The sequence below is a fragment of the Lemur catta genome, unplaced genomic scaffold (assembly GCF_020740605.2).
Source record: "Lemur catta isolate mLemCat1 unplaced genomic scaffold, mLemCat1.pri scaffold_47_ctg1, whole genome shotgun sequence".
NCBI classification, from domain to species: domain Eukaryota; kingdom Metazoa; phylum Chordata; class Mammalia; order Primates; family Lemuridae; genus Lemur; species Lemur catta.
Genome location: NW_025423854.1, coordinates 1,081,627 through 1,105,285, shown reverse-complemented (window position 1 = coordinate 1,105,285; position 23,659 = coordinate 1,081,627). Strand labels below are relative to the sequence as shown.

The window sequence follows — 23,659 nt, the reverse complement described above, 5'->3', positions numbered from 1 at the left end:
GAATGAAACAGAATTTTCCCAAATTTCTAAAAGGGCCCTTCTTAATTTTTTGTTGTTATTCACATCCACTCTTCTCTGGATAATAGGAATTTCCACCCCCATTTGACTGGCAGAGACAGAAAGAAAAAGACAAAGACATAAATCACGTCTTCTTCTGTCTTATCACCTGGATTTTACGTTAAATGGCCAGATTTAGAGGATGCAATATTGTAAGGCTTCAGGAACAGAGAGAAAGCTTTCCCTTTTCTGCACCAAGTTAATCTTTTGACGCTGCCGTTTATCATTCTTTTTTCATTTGGATAGAGAAATATCAAAAGACGAAGATACACACAAATGTATATGAACCAAGTTTGTCACCACACAAGGAGCAGAGTGCAAGTGCTCAGTTGCTGGTGTGGAGTCCTGAAAAATGAGATGCTTCCCAAATTTCACATTCAGTAGCCATACAATTTTACAGTTGGAGGATGTACAGTATAAAGTAATTATCTATTTTAGCTCCTTCACCTACTGATAACTGGAGTAAAACCGAGAAAGATTAAATGATTCATTCAAAGCTCCTAAAGTGGCATTACCTAGCAATTTCTGACAAAAAAAGAAAAAGAGATAGTGGAATTGCATCATGCTGAATCAGGTAAATTACGAGATTAAACTAGTCAAAAACTAGTCAGATAAATTAACTGTCTGACTTTGGCAAAATAACTAAATGCCTTAATTGGGGGGCAGGCCTCATCTACATCGACATTTAAAAAAGAGTATCTCTAGATTTTTGTGTAGCTTTAAAACTCAACGTACAGAACTCACCTTTCCATTTTGGAGTCAAATACTGTATTTTTGGCTGGGGATTTTTCTACTCATATGATCAAATCATACTTGTCAAATCTTATACCATATTTGCAACATAATGTAAATTCTGATTTCACAAATATTTGAGAGTGGCGATTTTAAAAGCTATGTGGAACTATATATGTTTCTGGTCAATAATATTTAAAGTGGTTATGATGGAATTTTAAGTTCCAACAGTTTGAATCAAATAGATGAATCTTGCACACATAAAAGCACATTAAACAGATTCACTTGGCTGGGCATATTTGTTGCAAATCTCAAGGTTAGACACATATTTATCTCTTCTCAGTCACTGCTTCCTTCCCACTGTATTTTCATTTTATTGTTCAAATCAATGCAATTCATCTTTAAGTCACTAGGGGGTGAAAAAATCCTAGACCTTACTACATACTTTTATTAACTTATTTTACATTTATTCTTGTTGAGATGATATGGCATATGAATGAATTAGCTTCCCAGTCCTTAGGCCACTTGGAAGACTGGAGATGGAGAAACAGGTTGATTAAGGAATAATGATTATGAAAAAAATATTCTGAACTCCTATCATTTACATAACAGATAAAATCTATTTCTATATACAATTATATCTTTAGATAACTCCATCTTACCCATGAACTTTTATAAGTAGAAAATCAGAATGGATCAGGCAATTGATGAAGAGAAAGTAGAAAGGGTAGCACTTAAGTACTTTTTCTAAAGATTGCTAACTGGGGAGTGTCACACTTTTAATTATTAGGATCCAAAATCAACACACCAATTAGAAAGAAAAGGAATTTCTTAAATGTTAATTCAAATGATATACCATAAGATGATAATGTCACGAATCTAGATGGACAATCTGCTTAAGACTAGTTCTAATATAGTCTTGTTAGAAGAGAAGTTTCAGAGACAGGGCTGAGATCACATGTGGGGACTTGCAAAGTGGGAGCAGATGTTACAGTAAATAACCCTTAGACAGGAGCTGACTAGAGGGGCTGTTAACCATAGGCAAGAACCAGCTTCAGCTGGCTTGTCATTATGATTTCTGTCATTTTACATGAACTTAGGCCAATTATTACTGGAGTTTTACAATTGCTCCACCCTTGAAATCACCATGATGGCTCAAAGACAGCCATATACAGTATTAAAATGAGAGCAAACCCAATTTTAGGAATTACTACCCAAATTCATAGCAAAAGTCAGCCCCTTACTCATAAATACTCCTCCCCTCGATTAATAAGACTTCAGAACACCAAAAACCTCTTCCTCCTGATGCAGATGCTCTTTTCAAAGCCTGCCCACTCTCTTACTCTTGAGAGAGTGCACTGTTGCTTTCAATCATTCAATATAAAGCTTCCTGCTTGACTTTCATGGTCCATCCTAAAATTCTTTTCCTGATTAACACCAAGAACTTGGAAAAAACCTCCATTCAGAGGCCACTAACAGTCTAAAGTCTCCTAATGACAGTGAATTTAAAAATATAATAACATTTCATGATTTCCCACATTAAAACAAGTTAGAAAGTTGTTTGTACCCTAACACCAAAGGACCCCTTCTTAAAGATATGAGTCCCTTAACAGACAGTACAGATGACTTTATGACCCTATTCTCACCCTGGACATAGATGATGAAGTCAATTAGAGACCACAAGGCAGAAGAAATCTTTAACCGTGCCATTAATGATTGATAACATAAAACTGAAAATTCTGAACCACTGGCAATGGTTACTCCTTTGACATGAATACAACTCAGTGGTCATCACTCTTAAATTACTCATAATTTCTATTGCTTATAATTCAATATTTGATGTCACCCTCTTTATCATGTAAGGAAGTTGTAAAAATGGAAGAGTAAACAAAATTTGGAAAAACATATGCCTCAACTCCAAGGTAAACATCAGCTATAAGTTACTAGAGATTGTAAGAATATTTTCAGTTGCATAACTACTTTAAATGGGGGTAGGTAAACTCATAACTAATGAGCGCATAGCACACTGTATGGGGGATGGGCACACTTGTAGCTCTGGCTTGGGCAATGCAAAGGCATTACACATAACCAAAATGTTTGTAGACCTATAATATTCTGAAATTTTTTTGAAAAATGAAAATAAATAAATAAATTGGAAAAATAAAAATATAAATAAATAAAATTATAAAATAGTAAATGATTATTTACTCTAACAGGTTAGTGCAAAATGATGTTATTAAAATGAAGAAAATTATGTTAAACCAGAAATTTAAATTTAAATCTTTACATACCGGTGGCTGGTTATTTTCACTTCCTTCATGACTCTCTTGCTCATTCTCTGATGTCACTTCTAGGTCTTCTTCTGCTAAAAAATCCATACATTGAATTAAATTGGATTAGTTAGAAGAGTGAGGTAAAAGACAGTCTTTATAGAAATAGATAGAAAATAAAATTTTCATTGTATAAATTTAGAGTTTAAATGAAGCTAAATCTATGATGAAATACTTACTTCTTTAAGAAATATTTCTAATTAAAAAAAGAAAAAAAAACCCAAGCTTCAAGAAACCACTTGGGGAGACACCTGGTCCAAGGCATACAACATCTCAAAGATTCACTCACAAATTCTATTAACTATTAGCTATGTCTGTTAACTGAAGAGGAAAGTGGCCATAGATCTGTGTGAACATGCTGATTGATGAGGGGAAAAGGGATCATTAATCAGCGGAGAAAGTCATGACGCTGAGAGGGTAACCATCAAAACTGATGGGAGAATGCTACAGCATATCTGTAACACAACCCAGCAGAATTATTTGTACCATTATACTATAATTAGTTATCACGTTCTTCAATTTGTCCCACGATTTAGAAGTACTCAGCTGCAATGCAGTTGAGAGCATAATTCATCTTTCATTGGAAAAACTATTCTGAACTGATCAGCTTGGATTCATTTGTAGAATGCTAGTTAATGAAAATATTCACCTTTTTCATTAGTTATATGGGCTATTGGTATGCCTACATTTCTTGTATCCTCTGGGTTAGTCATCTTAAACTTTCTTGATACACACACATACAAAAAGCCTTAACACCACATCTAAGAAACAATGTATAATAAATTTTCTATATTGAAATAACAATTTTAGTATTCAAGGATGAACTCTGTAATTTTTTTTCTTTTTAAAATTAGTTTGGTTACCAAGTAGTCTTTAAAAGACTTTTATGAAACAATTACCTTACCAAAAATTTAGCTATCTTAAAAAAGCGGCTGATGCTTCTATATTCAAATTAATCTCATTTGATTAACTAATATTAATGCAACAGGTATATTTGCTGTCTGACAGCTATGGGGAGGAAAAATAAATTACTATTGTTCACCCCAATTCTAGCACTCCCTCCTGCTTCTACTAACCTTTAAAGTAGCAAGAATCTAAGCTTCTGTTTGAGTGTAAATATAATGAAGTCATCTGAAGTGCTCCCAAGTTTCCTCATCAACTCCAAAATCACCTTCCTAACTTCTTTCATTCCTCCCTCCTTCACCCCTCACAATCTTTCTTCCTTTACAGCAGTCATGTAGAGATCTGTGCCCCTTATTCTCCTCCTTCAACATCTTTGATTTATTATTCCCACCACATCTTTCCTCTTCATTTAGCAGTAGTACCTCACATCTCTAATTTCTCCTTCCTCATCACTTGGCTCCTTCCCCTCTGGCTACAAACATGCTCAGAAATGATAACAAAATAATGTTTTCCCCTGATCCTGTAACGTCTTAAACTGTTATCCAATGGCTCTTCTTCCAGATTTCTCTAAAAAGAAGTCTATACCCAAGGCCCACCAGCAGGAGCATCAGCTGAGAAGTTACTAGAAATGCAGAATCCCAGAGCTGCTGACTCAGAATGTGCATTTTTAACACAGCTGATTGATGAAAGTTTGAGACGCTCTGGTCTACACTGAGTGTACTTCCACATTCCTCTACCTGAACTGACCCTTTTGGAATCTAGCCTCATGTTCCTCCCTATCATGTCCCCACAAATGAAATTGTATTACAAGTCATAATGTTTCTAATGGGCTGCTTATCAGCCTCTATCTTCCCTCATCTCTCAATAACTGACCCTATTCTCTTCTTCTCTCCAAAGTTTTTATCTTGAGCAGTACTAATTCTACCCTATGAAGTAAGAACATTTCAAACCACATTAAATTATGCATGTGTACAGCTGACCACATATGCTTCTATTCCTCTATGGTATAGAAAAGATAGTGCTGCAGGCTTAGGTGCCTCAATCCTTAGTGCCTTCCCAACAGTGAGGGAGATAAGAAGAGTGAGAAATGTTTGCTATACTTCTCTGACACACTCTGGTATTGGAAGCTCACTTTATATGCTTCCCACATTTCAAACACTCTGCTCTTCCTTTTTCTGAAGAATTATTTTATTTGACCACCCTCCATTACATATGCCTGCTTCTTGATGCTTAATGATATTCTTTGGATTTTAGAATGTATCAGTGTACATGTTTTTAAATAAACAGTCTGTTAAATTATTTTCTTTTAATAAAATATGGTTCTTACCTTCTACTTGTCCATTTATGGTGTATTCTTGTTTGTGAACTGCAGCCCACCGTAAATCACCACCATACTTCTGTGGGAGATTCGTGGAGACATTCTGTTAAAATTAATATCAATAATAAGTTTCAATTAAAAAATAAAAATAATGAATTCCATCAAAATTTTCCAATCATATTCTTAAAACTACCTGAATTTCCTATTGTAAAGGCAATTAGACTTAAAAATAAGAGAAGTATGTATTGAAAAACCAAAACATTTGTACAGGGAACTTCACAAATGTTATCCAGCTCAAGGTTACCTTTTATCTATTTCTGGCTATTGACTCTGAAAACCAAGAATGGAGGAAAAAGGCAATATAGTCACAGACAAAATATTAATGGGTATGCACATTTCAACAAGGAAGTAACTTCAAAATACCTGATTGTACTTTACAATCCCCACCAAAAATAAGAAGAGTATTTAATATATATACATACATACAATACACCTACTATAATAATTACATAATTAAATATTTAGAATAATTTTAACCTTCGAAATGTTTAGTGTTAAAATAAGATACTTAGCATGATAACAAACATCAGAGTATGTCAAGTTCAGGAAGAACAGCACATTTAACAAGCTGCATCATTTTGGAAACAAGGGCTTGCAAATATCTAAATATTTTTTAATAAAGTTTTTACTGATAGTATAAACGGATGAATAAAATGATGGAGTAGTAAAAAAACATATCTTTATGTCATATTTCAATAAAACCAAGGAAATGTTACACATGTACAAGGTAAAGCAAACAAATATTAGAGATACACAAAGTAAAGTATATGTAACTCTTTCCCAATTAAAAAGAAAACTGCAAAAAAGAATAGCAAACCTTAATGAAGAGACAATTATAAGAATATTTATTCATAAAGCATCTAAATGGTGCTGGACACTTATTTGTACATTTTTTCTATACTTAATAATAATTGAGTAGGATGGTGGTTGTCCCATTTCCTGCTTCCTGGTCATTCCAGGATGTTAAGGGTAAAATGAAGAGATGTGATCCACTCATCTCTCCATCCAGAATGTCCTCCTCCTAGACTTTCACGTAGCTTGCTCATTCCTAGTCATGTGAAAGTCGGCGATGTAAATGTCACCCTCAGAAAGATATTCTCTGACTACAGAATTCTATTCACATTTCCATCCCCATCCTAACTACAAACTACCTCAATATTTTCTAACCAGTCTCTGTTTTCCTTATATGCAGAACTTATAATGACCTATAGCTCTTTGTTGTTTACTTATTTTTCTCTTCCTACCCCTATAGCATATTCCCTCATCTTGTATATTCAGTGTCTTACTTCCCAGCATGTAGTTGGTACTCAATAACAGACATTTAATCAACGTCAAAACATGTAAAATCCCATCAGGAAGGTCTCAAGCATCAAATCACTATATTCCCACAGGACATCTCTGGTAATAGTCTGCTGGGAAACTGAACATAACCAAAATTAGGAATCCATATGCTTGCTATAACTTCCATTCTTTTCTTAGGACTACTGCCTTCTGGTTTGCAAAAAGTACCTTCAGCATTCATTAAGTTAGTGAGTATCAGTGTAATCATTTGGTCCCTCATTTGTATAAACACTCTCTCCAGTTTACAAAATGTTTTTATGTTTCTTACCACATTTGTTCATTGCGCGTACTTAAGGAATAGATGTTAGTACCATATTTATGAAGAAGGTCACTGATATCTGAATAGGATAAATCATTCATTTTTTTCAAGATTGCATGGCTACTAAGCGACAGTACCAGGACACTAACATGTCTTCTGGCTTCCACTCAGTGCTGGTACCACTGTGCAGCAGCTGTTCTATCATCAGACCCTTCCCATATCTTTCCACAGTTGTCACTTCAATGTACACTGTCATTATATTATGCTGACACTAGTACAAACATGGATGCCACAAAAATATCCAATGGCTTCTATTTTTAAAAATGAATTCTACTTATTAAAACACCACTAAACTGAACTGTTGTTACTATAGTCCTACATATTTACTGTTCCCATACTTTTCCTTGTCTGGAAATGTTGTTTGCAGATCTATACTTAACAACCCAATTATACGAACACCTTCAAGTTGCAGATATTATCTTTTTAAGTTCCACGTTGGAAAAGACAATCGTTCAAACAGTTTCTCTCTGAGTATCATTAGGACTTTTACACACCCACATATAACATAGAATGATTCATTTGATCATAAGTTGACCTGGAATAATTCTTTTGTTGTAGAAAAACCTAAGTTGAGAACCCAAACTGATTCCTTTTCTAAGCTTTATTTTGTTGCACTATACTATAGTAGCTTCTTAAATGAATCCCACAGGTGAGAAGAATTGTACTATGCAATAACCAATTTGTTAATTGTGAGCTGAAAATACAAGAAACTAACTCTTTACAGGCATAAACAGAGGTGAGAACATAAAGTCTAAACATTTCCTTTTAGGTTCTAACATCATTTGATACTTATATTTTAAAATAACAACAACAATAGACAGTACCTCCAAATCCTGAGGTGATTCTGCATCTTCATTTTTTCCAGGCTTTAATGCAGACATCTTGTCTATAAAATGGTATTCACAGATACACTCATGAGAACATTTTTATCATACATTTTAAATACATATACAAGTCTATCACCATTCATTTTTATCTCAATAAAATAAAACTAATAGCAAAAATAATTTCAAGGTTGAACCAGTTTTAGGAAGAAAAAAGTAGACAGTATCAAGAAAGACAGCAAAAGAAATATATTTAAAAGAAATGGATAATATATTTGGGTCTGCATACTTTAAATGTTTTTTGTGTATGTGTGTGATGGCATTTAAGGATTAAAGAGTATCATAGGTATTCACTAACTTACCACTTCTGTTATTTTTGTGCACATAAATAAAATTGACATTACTTTTTGCTCTCGCGGAGCATGTTCAATAATACCAATACCATTTTCCTTTTGTCCAGATGCTGGCTTTGTTGCTCCTTCCTATTTAAAAAAAAAAAAAATCCCAACTTCAGAAAACATTGCATTTATTCCCTCACTCACTCACTCAATTAGTCTATAAGACAATGAACGTTACTCTGTCTATCAAATCACAGGCACTATTCTGGCAGAAGCTGATAATATAAAAAAACGGTGGATTTTGCCCTAGATTCAAGAGGAGTTTGAGATGTATGAAAGAGAGATGGAAAAGAATAATTCACTGATTCTACAATTAAAGTGAATAAAGGACAGTAAGGGCACAAAGGAGAGAGCAGTGAGTTCTGCCTGGGAAGATCAGGAAATACTGCAAAGATATATGGCCACATTGTGAAAGATAGAAAAAGTGCTGAGAATGGGTGTGAAGCATTTCAAGACAGGGCAATGTGAGAAAAAGGATGAGTATTTGTAAAGTATATGAAAATGGTAGAATTAAATAATGAAATTCTATACAGAACTCAGAAATTTTGAAAATGAGAATAAGAGGAGGAAAAATACAGTTCAATTTTTTCAACTATACTTTTAAAAATTTGAAGAATGTGAGATATAATAGTACTAATATATGAAAATATTTATTTCTGGAATATTATCATAACATACACTTTTAAATTGAATAAAAAGATTTAATTCTAAAGTACCAATTCAAGATGCTGCAAGAAGACTATTTTTAAAATTAATCTTAAGTTCCATCTGGATCTCTCCCTTGACCCAGTAATCATTCAGCAAGAGATTGTTTAATTTCCATGACCTTGTGAAGCAGTGTTTCTGTTGGAATTGATCTCTAGTTTTATACCACTATGATCTGACAAGATACATGGTACAATTTCTATGTTTTTAAATTTGTTGAGGTCTGATTTGTGGCCTAGGATTTGATCAATTTTGGAGAAAATTCCATGAGATGATGAGAAGAATGTATATTCAGCTTTATTTGGGTGGAATATTCTGTAGATGTGTGTTAGACCCATTCGTTCTAGAGCTTTGTTTAAGTCCATGATTTCTTTGCTTACTTTTTGTTTGGGAATCTGTCCAATTCAGTCAGTGGGGTACTGAAATCCCCTCCTAATATGGAATTACTACTGTTTATCATGCTATTTAGATCAAACAGGGTTTGCTTTATGTATCTGGGTGCTCCTGTGTTCGGTGCATAAATATTAAGAATTGTTAAGCTTTCTTGTTGGATTTTTCCTTTCACCATGATTTTGTGACCATCTTTGTCTTTCTTTAGTCTTGCTATTTTAAAATTTATGCTGTCTGAAATCAGAATCACCATGGCCTCTCTCTTTTGGTTTCCATTTGCTTGGAAGTTTGTTTTCCAGCCCTTGACTTTGGGTCTGAAAGTATCTTCAAACTTTACTACAAGGCTATAGTAACCAAAACACCATGGTATAGGCACAAGAACACAGATATAGAATTTTGGAGTAGGACAGAGATCCCAGACATAAAACCATCCTCATATTGTCATCAAATCTTCAACAAAGCAGACAGAAGCATACATATGGGAAAAGAATCTCTATTCAACAAGATGTGCTGGGAAAACTGGATGTCCATGTGCAGAAGATTTAAACTGCATCCCCACCTCTCACCTCTCACAAAAATCAACCTATGATGGATAACGGACTCAAACCTGAGGCACGAAACCTTAAGAATTCTGGAAGAAAATGTTGGGAAGAGTCTTTTAGACATCCACCTAGGCAAAGAATTTATGAAGAAGACCCCCAAAGCAATCACAGCAGCAACAAAAATAAACAAATGGGACCTGATCAAATTACAAAGCTTCTGCACAGCCAAGGAAACTATCATTACAGCAAACAGACAAACTGCAGAATGGGAGAAAATATTTGCTTTCTACACATCTGATAAAGGGCTGATAACAAGAATCTATATAGAACTTAAGAAAATCAACAAGAAAAAATCAAATAGCCCCATCAATAAATGTACAAAGGACATGAACAGCAACTTTTCAAAAGAAGACAGATTAATGGCCACCAAACATATAAAAAAGTGCTCAACATCTCTAATCATTAGGGAAATGCAAATCAAAACTACAATGTGACATCACCTAACTCCAGTGAGAATGGCCTCTATTAAAAAGGCCCAAAATAACAAATGCTGGCATGGATACGAGAGATTGCGACACTCTTATACTGCTGGTGGGACTACAAATTAGTACAACCCATGTGGAAAGTAATTTGGAGATACCTCAAAGAGCTAAAAATAGAGATATCATTTGATCCCGCAATCCCACTACTAGGCATCTATCCAAAGGAAGAGAATAAAGACATTTGCAATCAAATGTTTATAGCAGCACAATTCACTTTTCCAAAGCTATGGAAACAACCCAAGTGCCCATCAATACATGAGTGGATTAATAAAATGATATATGTATACCGTGGAATAATACTCAACTACAAAAAAGAACAGTGATCTAGTACTTCTTATGTGATCCTAGATAGAGATTGAGACCATCCTTTTAAGTAAGGTATCAGAAGGATGAAAAAACATGCACCACATATACTCACTATCAAATTGGTACTAACTGATAAACACTAAGGTGCTCACAGGGTAGTAATACTCACTGGGTGCTGGTCAAGTTGGGGGGTGGAGGACTGAGGGGAGTAAACCCACAGTTAATGGAAATGGGGAACACTGTATGTGGGAAGGACACTCTTATAGCCCTAGCTAGGGTGAGGCAAACAATATTTCATGTAACCAAAATGTTTGCACCCCCAAAATATCCTGAATTAAAAAAATTAAAATTAAAAAAAGGAATGACACTAAAAAAAATAAAATTAATCTTAAAATTTTAAACTGTAGAAGAGAAATGCTTATGTGATGCAGAATTATGATGTATTTCTAAGTACTATGATCATGTAAGGAAGAAACATAAAGCCCTCCATTAGATTTCACCTTGTTTTCTTACTCCCATGTAAGCAACATACTCATAGCTCTAATTTCCTATTTCCATCATATACGACGGTAGTTAAAAATTGGACAGAGCATCTACTATAAAGAACATAAAGCTATGATTACCCGAATTGAAGATTTAAGAATCTTTAAATACATCTACAATTGTCAAACAGGCCCCAATATTCACATAAGGAGTGGAGAGAGGACTACAAAATCAAGTCTACAGGCTTTCTGAGTTTTGCAGATGAACAAATTTATGTGCAAGATATAACAACTATGAATACTAAACTTAAAAAATCTTCCTGAGAATAATATAAAATGTTCCCAATGCTAGAAATATTTTTTAAAAGTAAACAACCATCTTCCAGAGATGAATGTGTATACTCTGTTGACAGTCACCCCTTCTTTATAATGCTATGACAATAAGTAGTTTATTCTAGGGAACAATAATCAATTATGATTGCATTCATGTGATGTATACATATGTGTGTCTGTTATATGTAGAAATTATTGGCACAAGATAAATCACATGTCCAGAAGTAAACAATTGTAGCATTTATTTCTTCAAGAGGGTTGCAGCTCAAAATTTATATTCTTATTTAATGAATACTGATTAAGAACCTCCCTTATATAACCTGAAATTTTAAAAAAGATCAAATAAAATGTTTATTCCTTTCTCTATTTTCAAACAGATCTAAAATGATTGTCAACATTATACCAAACAGTAATACAAATTATTTAAGTAAGTTATGGATATGCAAAAGATAAGTTATAAACCTTAAAGAAGAAATGAAAGAGTCAAAAATTAATAATTCATAATATCAGATATGGCCTGAAATATATTTCACTTGGCATTATCCAGGAACATAGGTTTTACTCGATTAAATATATTACTTTAATAATTTACTAGATTAAATGTATTACCTTAATAATTTTTTAAAAATGAGGATTCATTTTTTTCCTTTTTACATAGTTTTTATTTGAGCATAATAGATGTACAAATTTTGAAGGGACATAAATTTTGATACATTTCTAGAATCTTATCAGTGTACTTGAGATATGCATCATGTTAAATAGTATCTGTTCTTTATGGCAGAATCATTTGAATTATTCTCTTATAGCTAGTTTTAAATGTACAATATATTAATTATAGCCACCCTTAACTTTTCGGTTTGTTTTTCATTAAAGCAACCTATAAGTTTTTAAAAGAATATCAGCCTCTTTTTCATTGCCTGTCTTTTCTTGATTTGCATGAAAACAATTTCTAACATACCTTATGATACAGAGTTCCCACTCTCATTTATCTCCACTATTTCTGTTATCTTTTCATAATAATTTGTGTGATCTTGACTCTCTTAATCAAACTTTGTATTTATCTTGCCCTTCTTCCATGAATTCTTCACCATCATCCCCCTCTTCATTTCCACATTTCTGAGCTGCTCTTTTGGGTTGCTTTCTAATTCTTTCCTTCTACAATTTCTAACCTAAGAATTGTTTACTCCCCTCAACTTTTACAAATCTCAATCCTGTCCATCCTTCCTTTTGTTATTACATTTGTTTTCTATTATGGCCTTGAGGAGGTCCATTTCTTTACAGTATTTTTGTCAGCATTATGAGGATGGGGGAGGGGTACATAAATATATGGGGGAGAAAAGTTTTTCAAATAATAACTTACCTTTGTAAGACCACAGTTTTCCAATGACCCGGAGGAAGGTTTCCGCTGAGGCTCAGGTGGTGGAAAGGAAGGATTTAAAAAGCCCTGGACTTTGCCTGATGTTGTGGGAAAGCATTCAAACACATCTTCCTTTGGATGATCAGAAATCTTGTCCTCAAACACGTTTCCCTTACCTGTTCTCACAGTAGCATATTTTGCTTCTACTACAGTAAAAAGAAAGTAAATAATATGTAAAGATATTTGTAATGAAGAATCAGTGGATAACACAAAAATAGGCAATCTTTAAAAAGCTTACAATTTTTCCTGGATTGCTGAGAAGCAGTAGTTAAGTTGGTTAAGTTTGGTTCAGAAACATCCTAGAACAAAAAACAATAGCTTTAAGGATAACAAGTATCAAAGTGGTAAAATAATTATAATATTCACCATTACCATATGACCTAATGCAAAGAAAAGAGGTTTTGGAGTAGATTCAACCTCAATTCTGTCATTTACTAATTTACATCTTCTCATGGGGTGAAGATTATGAGAGATGGTACAGATGTCCTAAGAATGTTACTCCCTTTGCCCATAATCGATTATTCTACAAATGCTATAATATCCATTAGATTATATTCTTAGCCAAAATAGCCTGAGACAAAAATGGACCTAGTCAGCTTACAGGATTATTAAAGTAACTATCATTAAGATACTTAAATTAATCAATTTTGTGTTACATTGTGAAATGTGTTTGAATGATTTACATTTGGATTAACTATCTCTTGCCAGGGAAAATGGGAGAGTTTAGGTTTTAGTAATAACTTATTTTAATGGGTTGGCTTTGCAAATATTATCAATCACTTCTATTATGTTTGTCAAAATTCTAAAGATAAATTATTGTATAGATTCAGGTTCTCCCAAGAAAGACAGAAAACAATAATAAACCTTGTGGGGCAATCATTGAAGAATGAAAGCCACAAAGAGCTACTCAGTAGAAAGCTTTCACTAAATACGATGACAATGAAGACAAAGAGGCACTGACAGGGTACACACTGAGGAAATGCATTCTGCAAGGAAATATTTAGATTGGGGAAAAGCATTTTTGCAAGGTGGAAGAGGAGGATGAAACAAACAAACAAAAAGAGACATGACCACTCCACCTAATATGTGATTAAACCATGGAAGAAAAGGAAAAATATTCTGTATGATAAGGTACATGGAGAAATATGAGAATAAAACAGAGACTTTAGTTTACAGTATATCCATGATAAAACTGATAATTGATTAATATTTACTCTACAATTTACTTTCCTATATTCTTCTATAGGAAAGAATTTAATTTAATTACCATAAAACAATAAATTATTGAAACATAATCATCTTCCACTATGTGGAAGCTGTGACACTATTGCTACAGAGATAAAAAAATCAGAAAAAGAAATATTCCATCTCTTTTGTACTTGGAGAAAAAATTGGTAATTAGAATTATAAAGATTAATGTATTGCTTAAAAAGACATTTTTTAATAGAACTTCAGTTGAAGATAAGGAACACTTAAGAAATTTTAATCTGAAATCCTAATCTAAACTTCTAGTTGGATGATACTAGAAAAGATAACATAGTTCTCTTTCCTACTTATGATATGTTGCTAATTTGTTCATTTTTATGAAATATTTTCTCATAATAACTCTCCTGAAGTTGTACAATCTAATTATTAAAGGGGAACATAAATTTAAATTATATTTTAAAAATTCAATAGATTTAATTATTAATTATACTATGGATATTGTTACTTTTAACATTCCATTGTAACCTTAACATTCTAACATTTCTTTCCACTAAAATTCATTTATCTATTCATTTATTCCCATTAAAATATATTAAAATGCTTTATACATGCCAGATTACATTCTCCATACTCTAACACACACACAAATATGTTTCCTAACCTGTAGTAACTCATAGTAATACAGGAGTTATAAAATTATTATTTAAATAACTAGGAAAAACATGGAGTGGATATAGCTTAGATGGCTGACTAGAGATATCAGAAGCCAGATCATCTCAGAAAGAAGAGAAAGTTTCAGATGAAATCATAGCCCAGATGTAATTCTGCAGGAAGAGTACCAGAATCTGCCAGAGACGCCAAGGAAAGAAGTCACAGGAAATAACAAGAAGGAACAAGATTTTGGAAGAAATGAACCCCCAGGGAATTAGTGGCCCCATGGAAAGGGTAGGTGGGTGTGTTTGATTTTCCTCCTTTCACACCTCTGGCAGTCCTAAGGCTCCAAACTATTGGGTAGACCCTGTAGCCTCATAAGCCCAGCACTGCTGCCCTTAGTGAACTGAGAGCTTCTTGACAATACAGCACCAGGCTTCTAGCCCACTGGTTATCACTCACGCTTACCACAGACCCAAGTTGAGGCAGCAGTTGTCATACTGCTTTTCCAGCTATTGTGTGCCTTTGCCCTGCCCAGGGGAATTCAGCATTTTACATTTCTTGACACTGGAACCCACACAAATATTCTCTAATACTCAGTCAGATTGCAGTAACCACAGGGCACTGGTAGGTCTTAGGGGAACTGTGTGATCCCAGAGCTTGGACATACAGGGTGGGCTCCCTTCAAGTAAAAAGAGAGTGCATCCCCTGCAGGGTACACCTTGGGAAAAAGAGGACCAGAGTGCCAGCTCTCCTCCATTCAGACTCTTCTCCCCTGACTCACAGCACTGGACCTGCTCTACAGAAAATGCTCAAAAGTGCTCTAAAAATCAGAGTACAGTCAATACTCTACAGTGTAAAAATAAGTAGAAGTTAAAACTCACAATTCTTACAAAATAGTAAATTAAGTGAGAATACAAAGCTACTGGTACAAATCAACAAGACTGAAACAGTATTTCACTAATCAATATTAACATTCAATGTAAACCTTCTAAATATCCCACTGAAACGTATCAATTCGTGGCATGGATAAAAAAAACAAAACCCAAAAATATCATGTCTCAAAAAAATACATTTAATTCATAAAGATTCTCACAGAATCAAAGTGAAGGTCTGGAAAAAACATTCGATGCAAATGGATATAAAAAGCAAGCAAGAGTAGTTAATCTTATACCAGGTAAAATAAACTCTAAAACAACAATAATGACAATACAAAGATGGTTATTATATAATGATTAAGAGATCAATTCAATAAGAAGATTTAACAAAACTAAATATATATGTACTTAACACCAGAGCTCCCCAATTCATAAAACAAATGCTACTACAGCCAGGAAAAGAAATCAATAGGGGCATAATTATACTGGGGGACCCTAACACTCTACTGACAGCACTAGATAAATCACTGAGGCAGAAAATCAGCAAGGAAACAATGGATTTAAGATGGTAGAACACATACACCTAAGAGACATTTGCAGAATATTCTGCCAAAAAAACTGCAGAATGCACATTCTTCTCATCAGCACATGGAACATTCTCCAAGACAGAACTTATTCTAAACCACAAAACACATCTCAGAAAAGTTTTAAAAAATCAAGATCATATCATGTATTTATTGTCTCATACTACAGTGGAATAAAATGAGAAACAATTCCAAGAGGAACTCTCAAAATTGGACAAATATATAGAAATTAAACCACTTCCTGTGAAATGATCTTTGGGCCAAAGTTGAAAACACGACAGAAATGAAAAAATATTTTTCGATTGAATGACAATGGCAACAAAAGCTATAAAATTTTCTAAAATGCAGAAAAAGTAGTAACAAGAGGGAAGTTTATAAGAGCACAAAATATCTACATGAGAAAGACAACAAATTAATAACCAAATATCATACCGCAGGAAACTAGAAAAAATGAAAACAAACCAATGCCAAATCTAGCAGGAGACAAGAAATAACAAATAGCCAAGCAAAACTAAACAAAAGTAAAACCAAAAAGAAAATACAAAATGTCAATGAAATGCAAAATTCGTTCTTTGAAAAGATAAAACCATTGACAGACCATGAGCCAGATTAGCCAAGAAAAGAGATGATTCAAATAAACTCAATCCAAAATGGAAAAGGAGACGTATTTTAAAAGAAAATCTGAGATTACTACAAACACCTCTATGCACACCAACTAGAACATCTAGAGGAAGTGGACACATTTTTTGGAAAAATGCAAAGTCCCCTGCTTGAATCAGGATAAAATAGAAATCCTGGATGAACCAATAATGAATAATAACATTGAGTCATTAACAAGAAAACTCCCATGGGAAAAAAAAAAAGCCTAGGGTGAGATGGATTCACAGGTATATTTTACCAGAGCTACAGAAAAGAACTTGTACTATCCTACAGAAATTGTGCTACAACAAGGAGGGAATCCTCCCTTACTCACCTGACAAAACCAATATCATCCTGATAACAGAGCCAGGTAAGGACACAACAACAAAAAAAGAAAACTATAGGCCAATGTCCTTGATGAAAATAGATTTAAAAATTCCTCAAAAACAAACAAACAAACAAGCAAAACCTAGCAAAAAACACTTCAACAATATAATTCACCATGATCAAGTGGGTTTCACCTGAGAGAGGCAAATGTGGTTCAACATACAAAAGTCCATAACTGTAATTCACCACATGAAAAGAATTAAAAACAAAACCAAAGCCTAATCTCAATACATGCAGAGAAAACATCCAACAAAATCCAATACCCCTTTCATGACAAAAACCCCCAAGACACTAGGCATAGGAAGAATATGCCTCAAAATAGTGAAAACCATATATAAAAAACTCACTGCCAACATCATACTGAATGGGGGACATCTGAAAGCATTCCCTTGAAGAATTGGAACGGACAAGGATGCCCACTTTCACCACTTCAATTTAACACACCACTGGAAGTCCTAGCCAGAACAATGAGGAAAAAGAGAGATAAAGCGCATACAAATTAGAAAAAATTGAAGTCGAACTATCCTTGTTGGTTGAGAATATGATCTTATACAAAGAAAAACATAAAGACACCTCCAAGACATTCCTGAAATAGATAAATAAATTCAGTAAAGTCTCAGGTTACAAATTCCATGTATACACATCACTAGCATTTCTATGCATTAACAACAAACAAGGTAAGAATAATATCAGCAACTCAATCTCATTTATAACAGCTTCCAAATAAACAAATAAATAAATAAATAATCTGGGAATATACTTAACCAAGATTGTGAATCATCTCCACAAGAAGAACTACAAAATACTACTTTAAAAATGTACTAGATGATACAAAAAATTGGGAAAGTATCTCAGGATTATGGATTAGAAGAATAAATGTTGTGAACATGGCCACATTGACAAAGTAATCTACGGATGCAATGCAATTTATACCAAAACACCCATGTCACTTTTTTCACAGAATTAGAAAAAACAAACCAAAAAAATCATATGATACCAGAAAAGAGTACGACCAACAGCGAAAGCAATGTTAAGGAAAAAAGAAATCAGGTGGCATCGCATTACATGATGTTAATTTACACTATAAGGCAATATTAACCAATAAATCACACTACTAAAATAAAAGTAGATACATACACCAATAAAACAAAATAGAGAACCCAGGAATAAAGCCAAATACCTACAACCAACTGATCATTCACCAAGCAGACAAAACCATAGACTAGAAAAAGGAAACCCTATTCAATAAATAGTGCTAGAAAAATTGGATATTCCTATACAGAAGAAGGAAACTTGATTTCAATCTCTCACCATATACAAGAATTAAATCAAAATGGATTTAAGACTTAAATGTAAGACCTGAAACCATAAAAAAAATTTAGAAAAAAAATACTAGAAAAAACTATCCTCAAAATAGGGTTAGGTAAAGAATTCATGTCTATGACCCAAAAAGCAAATACAATACAATCAAAAATAAATAAATTGAAATTAAGTTAACTAAAATGCTTTTACATAGCAAAAGATGTAATCAACAGGGTAAACAACCTACAGAATGTATGCACAAGCTCCGTATCTGAAAAAGGCCTAATACCCAGAATCTATAAATAACTCAAATCAACACGAAAAAAGAAAAAAAACCATCAAAAGTAGGCAAAATAAATGAACATTTTTCCAAAGGAAAGAAACAAATGACTAATAAACATATGAAAACACATCACTATTCATTGTACATCACTATTCATTAGAGAAATGCAAATCCAAACCACAATGCGATACCACCTTACCCTTGTCAGAATAGTTGTTATTAAAAAGTCAAAACCAATAGATGCTAGTGGGGATGTGGTGAAAAGAAGAGGCTTATACACTTTTGGTAGGAGAATAAATTACAACAATCTCTATGGAAACTATATGGAGATTTCTCAAAGAACTAAAAGTAGACATACCAAAAGAAAAAGAAAGTCATATTATAAGAAGGACATCTGTAGGAGATCTGAGAAGAGCAAGATGACCAAATAGAAACCTGCAGCAATCATCCCTCCACATGAACACCAAATTCAACAACTAGACACGCAAGGAAGCACCTTCAGGGAAACCAAAAATCATGTGAGTGATCTCAGTACCAGGTTTCACATTCAATCAATGAAAGAGGCATTGACTGGGGCAGTAAAAAGCCTTGCACACTATCCCTCCTCCATCCGCAGGCAATGCCACACCAGCACATCAAGCAAAGAGAATACATTTCCCTGAGTCAGAGAGAATGAAGTGATTGTGGGACTTTGTATTGAATTTCAGAGGAACATAGCACAGGTCAGAATGCTGCCAGTGCCCACAGAGGGAGCATTTGGACCCACCCAGCCAAAGAGAAATTCTCTGTCCTGAAACCTTAGTTCTGACTACGTCCATCAACTGGCTGAGAAAAAGCAGCCTGGGGCCTGAAATAAATTCGTAAGGCAGTGATTTCACAAAGGACACCATCCTTGGGTAGTTCCTGTGCCTGTGCTGGCTCCGATCCAGTGGGCTTGAGGTACACATGACCCAGAGATACACTAATGGTGGTGGCCAAGACAGTGCTTATGTCACCCTTCCCACAAACCCTGGCAGTGCAGCTCAGGGAGAGTCTTCTTCCATTTGGGGAAAGGAAAGGAAAAAATTCAGAAGACTTTGTTTTGCAACTTGCATGCCAACAGCGAAATAAAGTACATAGCAGACTCCCAAGGCCCTGGATTTAACAACATAGTCCATGAATTACACTCCTAGAATCACCTTGAGCCCGAAAGATACACTCTGCTATTAAAGGAAAGACCCAGTCCTGGCAGGATTCACAACTTGCTTACTAAAGAGCCCTTGGGCTAGCATAAACATCAGAGGGAGCCAGGCAACAGTCACCATGGGCTTTTGTTGAGATTGGCTGGGGTCCAGTGTGACCTAAGCAAAGTCTTAGCTATGATGACCATGAGGGAGTGCCCACATTGCTCCTCCCCCAACTCCACCAACTCAGCACACAGAGTGAGGAAAGAGAATGACAAATTTTCCTCATAATCCAGGAAATTCTCCTATATCATTCCCAACTCCACCAAGCCAGTACTACAAGGATTGAGCAATCGTCATATAATTACTGGACGTGGGGTTCCCCCTGTGCTGATTCACCTGTAGTAACCAACAAGTTACTTAACAACACTCAATTTCCTTTGAATATCTGGAAAGCCTTCCCAAGAAGCTCATGTTAAATGGAGCCCAGATCAAGAAGTTTAAAATAAATAACTGCAAGATGGTGAACCAGAGGCACCACTAGCCAGAGCATCTCTGTAAGAAGGAGGAGCTTTAGATGAAAGAGAAAGAACAAACAGACAAACGAACACAGATTGAGTGACAGTCTAAAGGAAGGGTTTCTGAACCTACAGGAGACTCCACAGGAAGAGGCTGCAAAACACAACTGGAAGGAGAAAGGCATCAGTGGGGATTAACCCATTAGAGGCTTGGAAACCTACAAGAAGGGTAGGTGGAGGAGGAGTTAACATCCCCCTCCCTCACATCTCAGACTGTCGGTGGGCTCCAGAGCTGCTGGAGCATCCTTCTGCCCACCTAAGCCCAGAGAATGTTGCCACCAGTGAGCAAGGAGCTCCTTAAAAACAGGAAACCAGGCTCCCAGCCTCCCAGGACACCTCCCGCCCTTCTGGGAGTCAGCTATTCTCCAAGAAATACAGGTTCCAAGCAGAATCCTTGCAAGACATTTGGAAATAATAGAGATAGAGACAAAGTGTAGTTTAAAATGATGGGGGAGGCAGAGGTCCTCCAGCATTCCCGTGAGCCAGGAGTCACTGAGTGAAATCCTGCATCAGTATTTATTGGTACAACAATTAGCTGTTAGCGGTTACAGATATATGTGTACAGATCATTCATTTAGGTTTAAAGGCTCCCCAAAGGTTTCAAGAGATCCTTTAATTAATTCTATCTACGTGAGCAAATGTTTACAAAATTTTTCTAAGATAAACTTCTTAAGCACTAAGTTAAGAATAGACCTAGCTGAGTATACAAGTTAAAGATAAAATTACCAATTAGCAATAAAGCTAAAACAGAAATATACAGACCATGTATTTCTTTATCTAGTTTGTCATTAACTGAGACATGTGGTCCAGAGTGAAGCAGGAACTGTCCATGAGGCTAATTAGCTTTAGCTACAGGTGCCTGCTGGGCTGGCATCCTTTGATCACTTCCTTAACCTGTGACCCTATGCCGAGCTCCGCCTTACACAAGCTCCAGGTGCTGGCCTGCAGGCCTCGAGACAAGCATAGCCTTGCAGTCACCCCTGGTCAGTGGAATGCCTCCCCTGTTGCTAAGCAGCTTCTGGAATGTGAACTAATATGCTCAGTTTCCTTCAAGCAAAGCCCTGAAAAACTCTTGAAACTTTCCATGTCTCTTAATTCTGTATTCCAACAACACCCCACAGATCTGAGCTGGACAGTAGGTGTCATATTTCTTGTCTACCACCAGACACCTTTGTCCTCCCTAGGGGGCTTCAACCCCTCAGGTTCCATATTACTCACTCTCACATAGACATTGCTCAACTTTGTCCCAGACTACAGGAGCCACAGGGGCCCTGTGGGTCCCAGGTCATCTGCATGAATCTGATACCCCATCATTCTGGACAGACTGCCTCCTGGAGAGAGGGCTGGAGATGACCAGAGTGGATTTTCCTCCAGCCAAACTCTTCTTCTCTCCTTTCCCTCCCCAACCCATCGCTGCCAAGAGAAACAAATGGGCGACCACATGGAGGCCTCTATAGGAAACAGGGTTCACACTTTTCCTTATTGGTCCTGCAGTGGAGAGAGGGGTAACACAGACCATGAGCTCCCTGTCTGCTAGCCATCCCTGGTGATATTTCCCCAGCAACTCCAGTAAAGCATGGAACTACCAAAGGTGGGGGGACAGAGAATCAGCTTCGGTACCCCATGGATGACTTGGGAACAGCATCCACATCCCTGGTATAGTCAAGAACTGGATCCCAGGGATGGGCCCACACACCAGATCATGTATGCCCAGGTCTCAATCGTATTGCCCGGAGGCACAGAAGAAATATTTGTGAATAAGTGTCATGAAATGTGGGTGCCTGCAGGGACAAAGAGGAGAGTGCAGTGGGGGTCCTAGATGTAGTGTGCTCTAAGGGCACCCCTTCTTACATGGGAGGACCACACTTCCAGCTGAGGCCAGGATCCTGGGAAGGGAACATCCTGGCTTGCACAACAGTTGTAGGGGACCTTGGCTGGTTTGAGGGCCTAATGGCAGAGGCCTGGGAGAAACCATGTAATAAAGGAGGGTGGAAAGGAGTGAGGCATGCTCTAAACTGCCAGATTGAGGGACTCAGATAGCCCTGCCTCCTCACACAGACTTTCTGGTTGAATGGGGCCACTTGAGCCCCTCCCTGGCAGCTTTGTCCAGAGGTAGGGAGCAGATCTTCAACCCTTGTTAATAGCATTTTTCATCTTGATGGCAAGTTCACCACCCAAGCCAAACATGCCCACCCTCACTCCCCCACCCACAACTGCTGTGGTGGAAAGTAAGGGCACACTTGGAAGTCCCAGGGTTCATCCAACCACTGGGGGCATGAGAGTGCTTTTCTTGAGGGACTAGACCTGGTCACATGACCCCCCCAAAAAGCATTGCAGCTTGTTCCTTCTGGCAAGCACCACCTACTAACAGTGAAGTCAATTTGTACATCTTTTTACTGCATTTACTGACTCATCATATGGGCTGTAATTGATGCTCACCTCCAAGCACCACCTACTGGTTCAGAGAATAAACTGGGCATGTCATTCTCTAAACAAAAGAAAATCCAAAAGTAAGAAGCAATATCTGCTCCAGATGAGAAGGAATATGAGACAGAACTCCAGAAATATGAAGAATCAAAGCAAAAGGACACCCCCAAAAGGGGACACCACATCTCTGGCAATGGGTAACAACCAAAACCAGAATATTGAAATGACACATAAAGAATTTTGAACGTGGATTATAAGGAAGCTCAACGAAATACAAGATAACAAGGAAACCCAACACAAAGAAAGGACCAAAACAATGCAAAAAATGAATAAAAAAAACACCAAAGAGACTGAAATATTAAAGAAAAAAATCAAACACAATTTCTGGAAATGAAAAAATCATTCAAGGAATTACAAAACACAGTGGAAGACCTTAAGAATAGGTTAGATCAGGCAGAGGAAAGATTCTCAGTACTTGAAGACAACACTTTTTAATTGAACAAGTCAGTCAAGAGATGGAGCAGATAAGCAAGAGGAACAAGCAAAGCCTACAAGAAATATG

General features: G+C 35.9%; 1 protein-coding gene and 1 long non-coding RNA gene across 2 annotated transcripts in view; both read right to left on the bottom strand.

Moving 5' to 3' along the window:
- Positions 1-3,114: 3,114 nt before the first annotated feature.
- On the bottom strand, positions 3,115-7,926 carry LOC123629820. The gene is made up of 3 exons (XR_006732299.1): positions 7,885-7,926; positions 5,350-5,443; positions 3,115-3,154 (listed from the first exon to the last, which is right to left on the bottom strand). It is a non-coding gene; the product is annotated as an uncharacterized LOC123629820 (long non-coding RNA).
- Positions 7,927-8,128: 202 nt separating this feature from the next.
- LOC123629811 (ankyrin repeat domain-containing protein 26-like) overlaps positions 8,129-23,659 on the bottom strand; it is a 48,303-nt gene continuing 32,772 nt past the window's right edge. The window contains exons 12-14 of the mRNA XM_045539189.1: positions 13,238-13,298; positions 12,943-13,145; positions 8,129-8,366 (exon numbers count right to left, since the gene is read on the bottom strand). Of these exons, the coding sequence (XP_045395145.1) occupies positions 8,238-8,366; positions 12,943-13,145; positions 13,238-13,298 (393 nt within the window). The 3' untranslated portion in view covers positions 8,129-8,237. The remainder of the gene's footprint in view (positions 8,367-12,942; positions 13,146-13,237; positions 13,299-23,659) is intronic.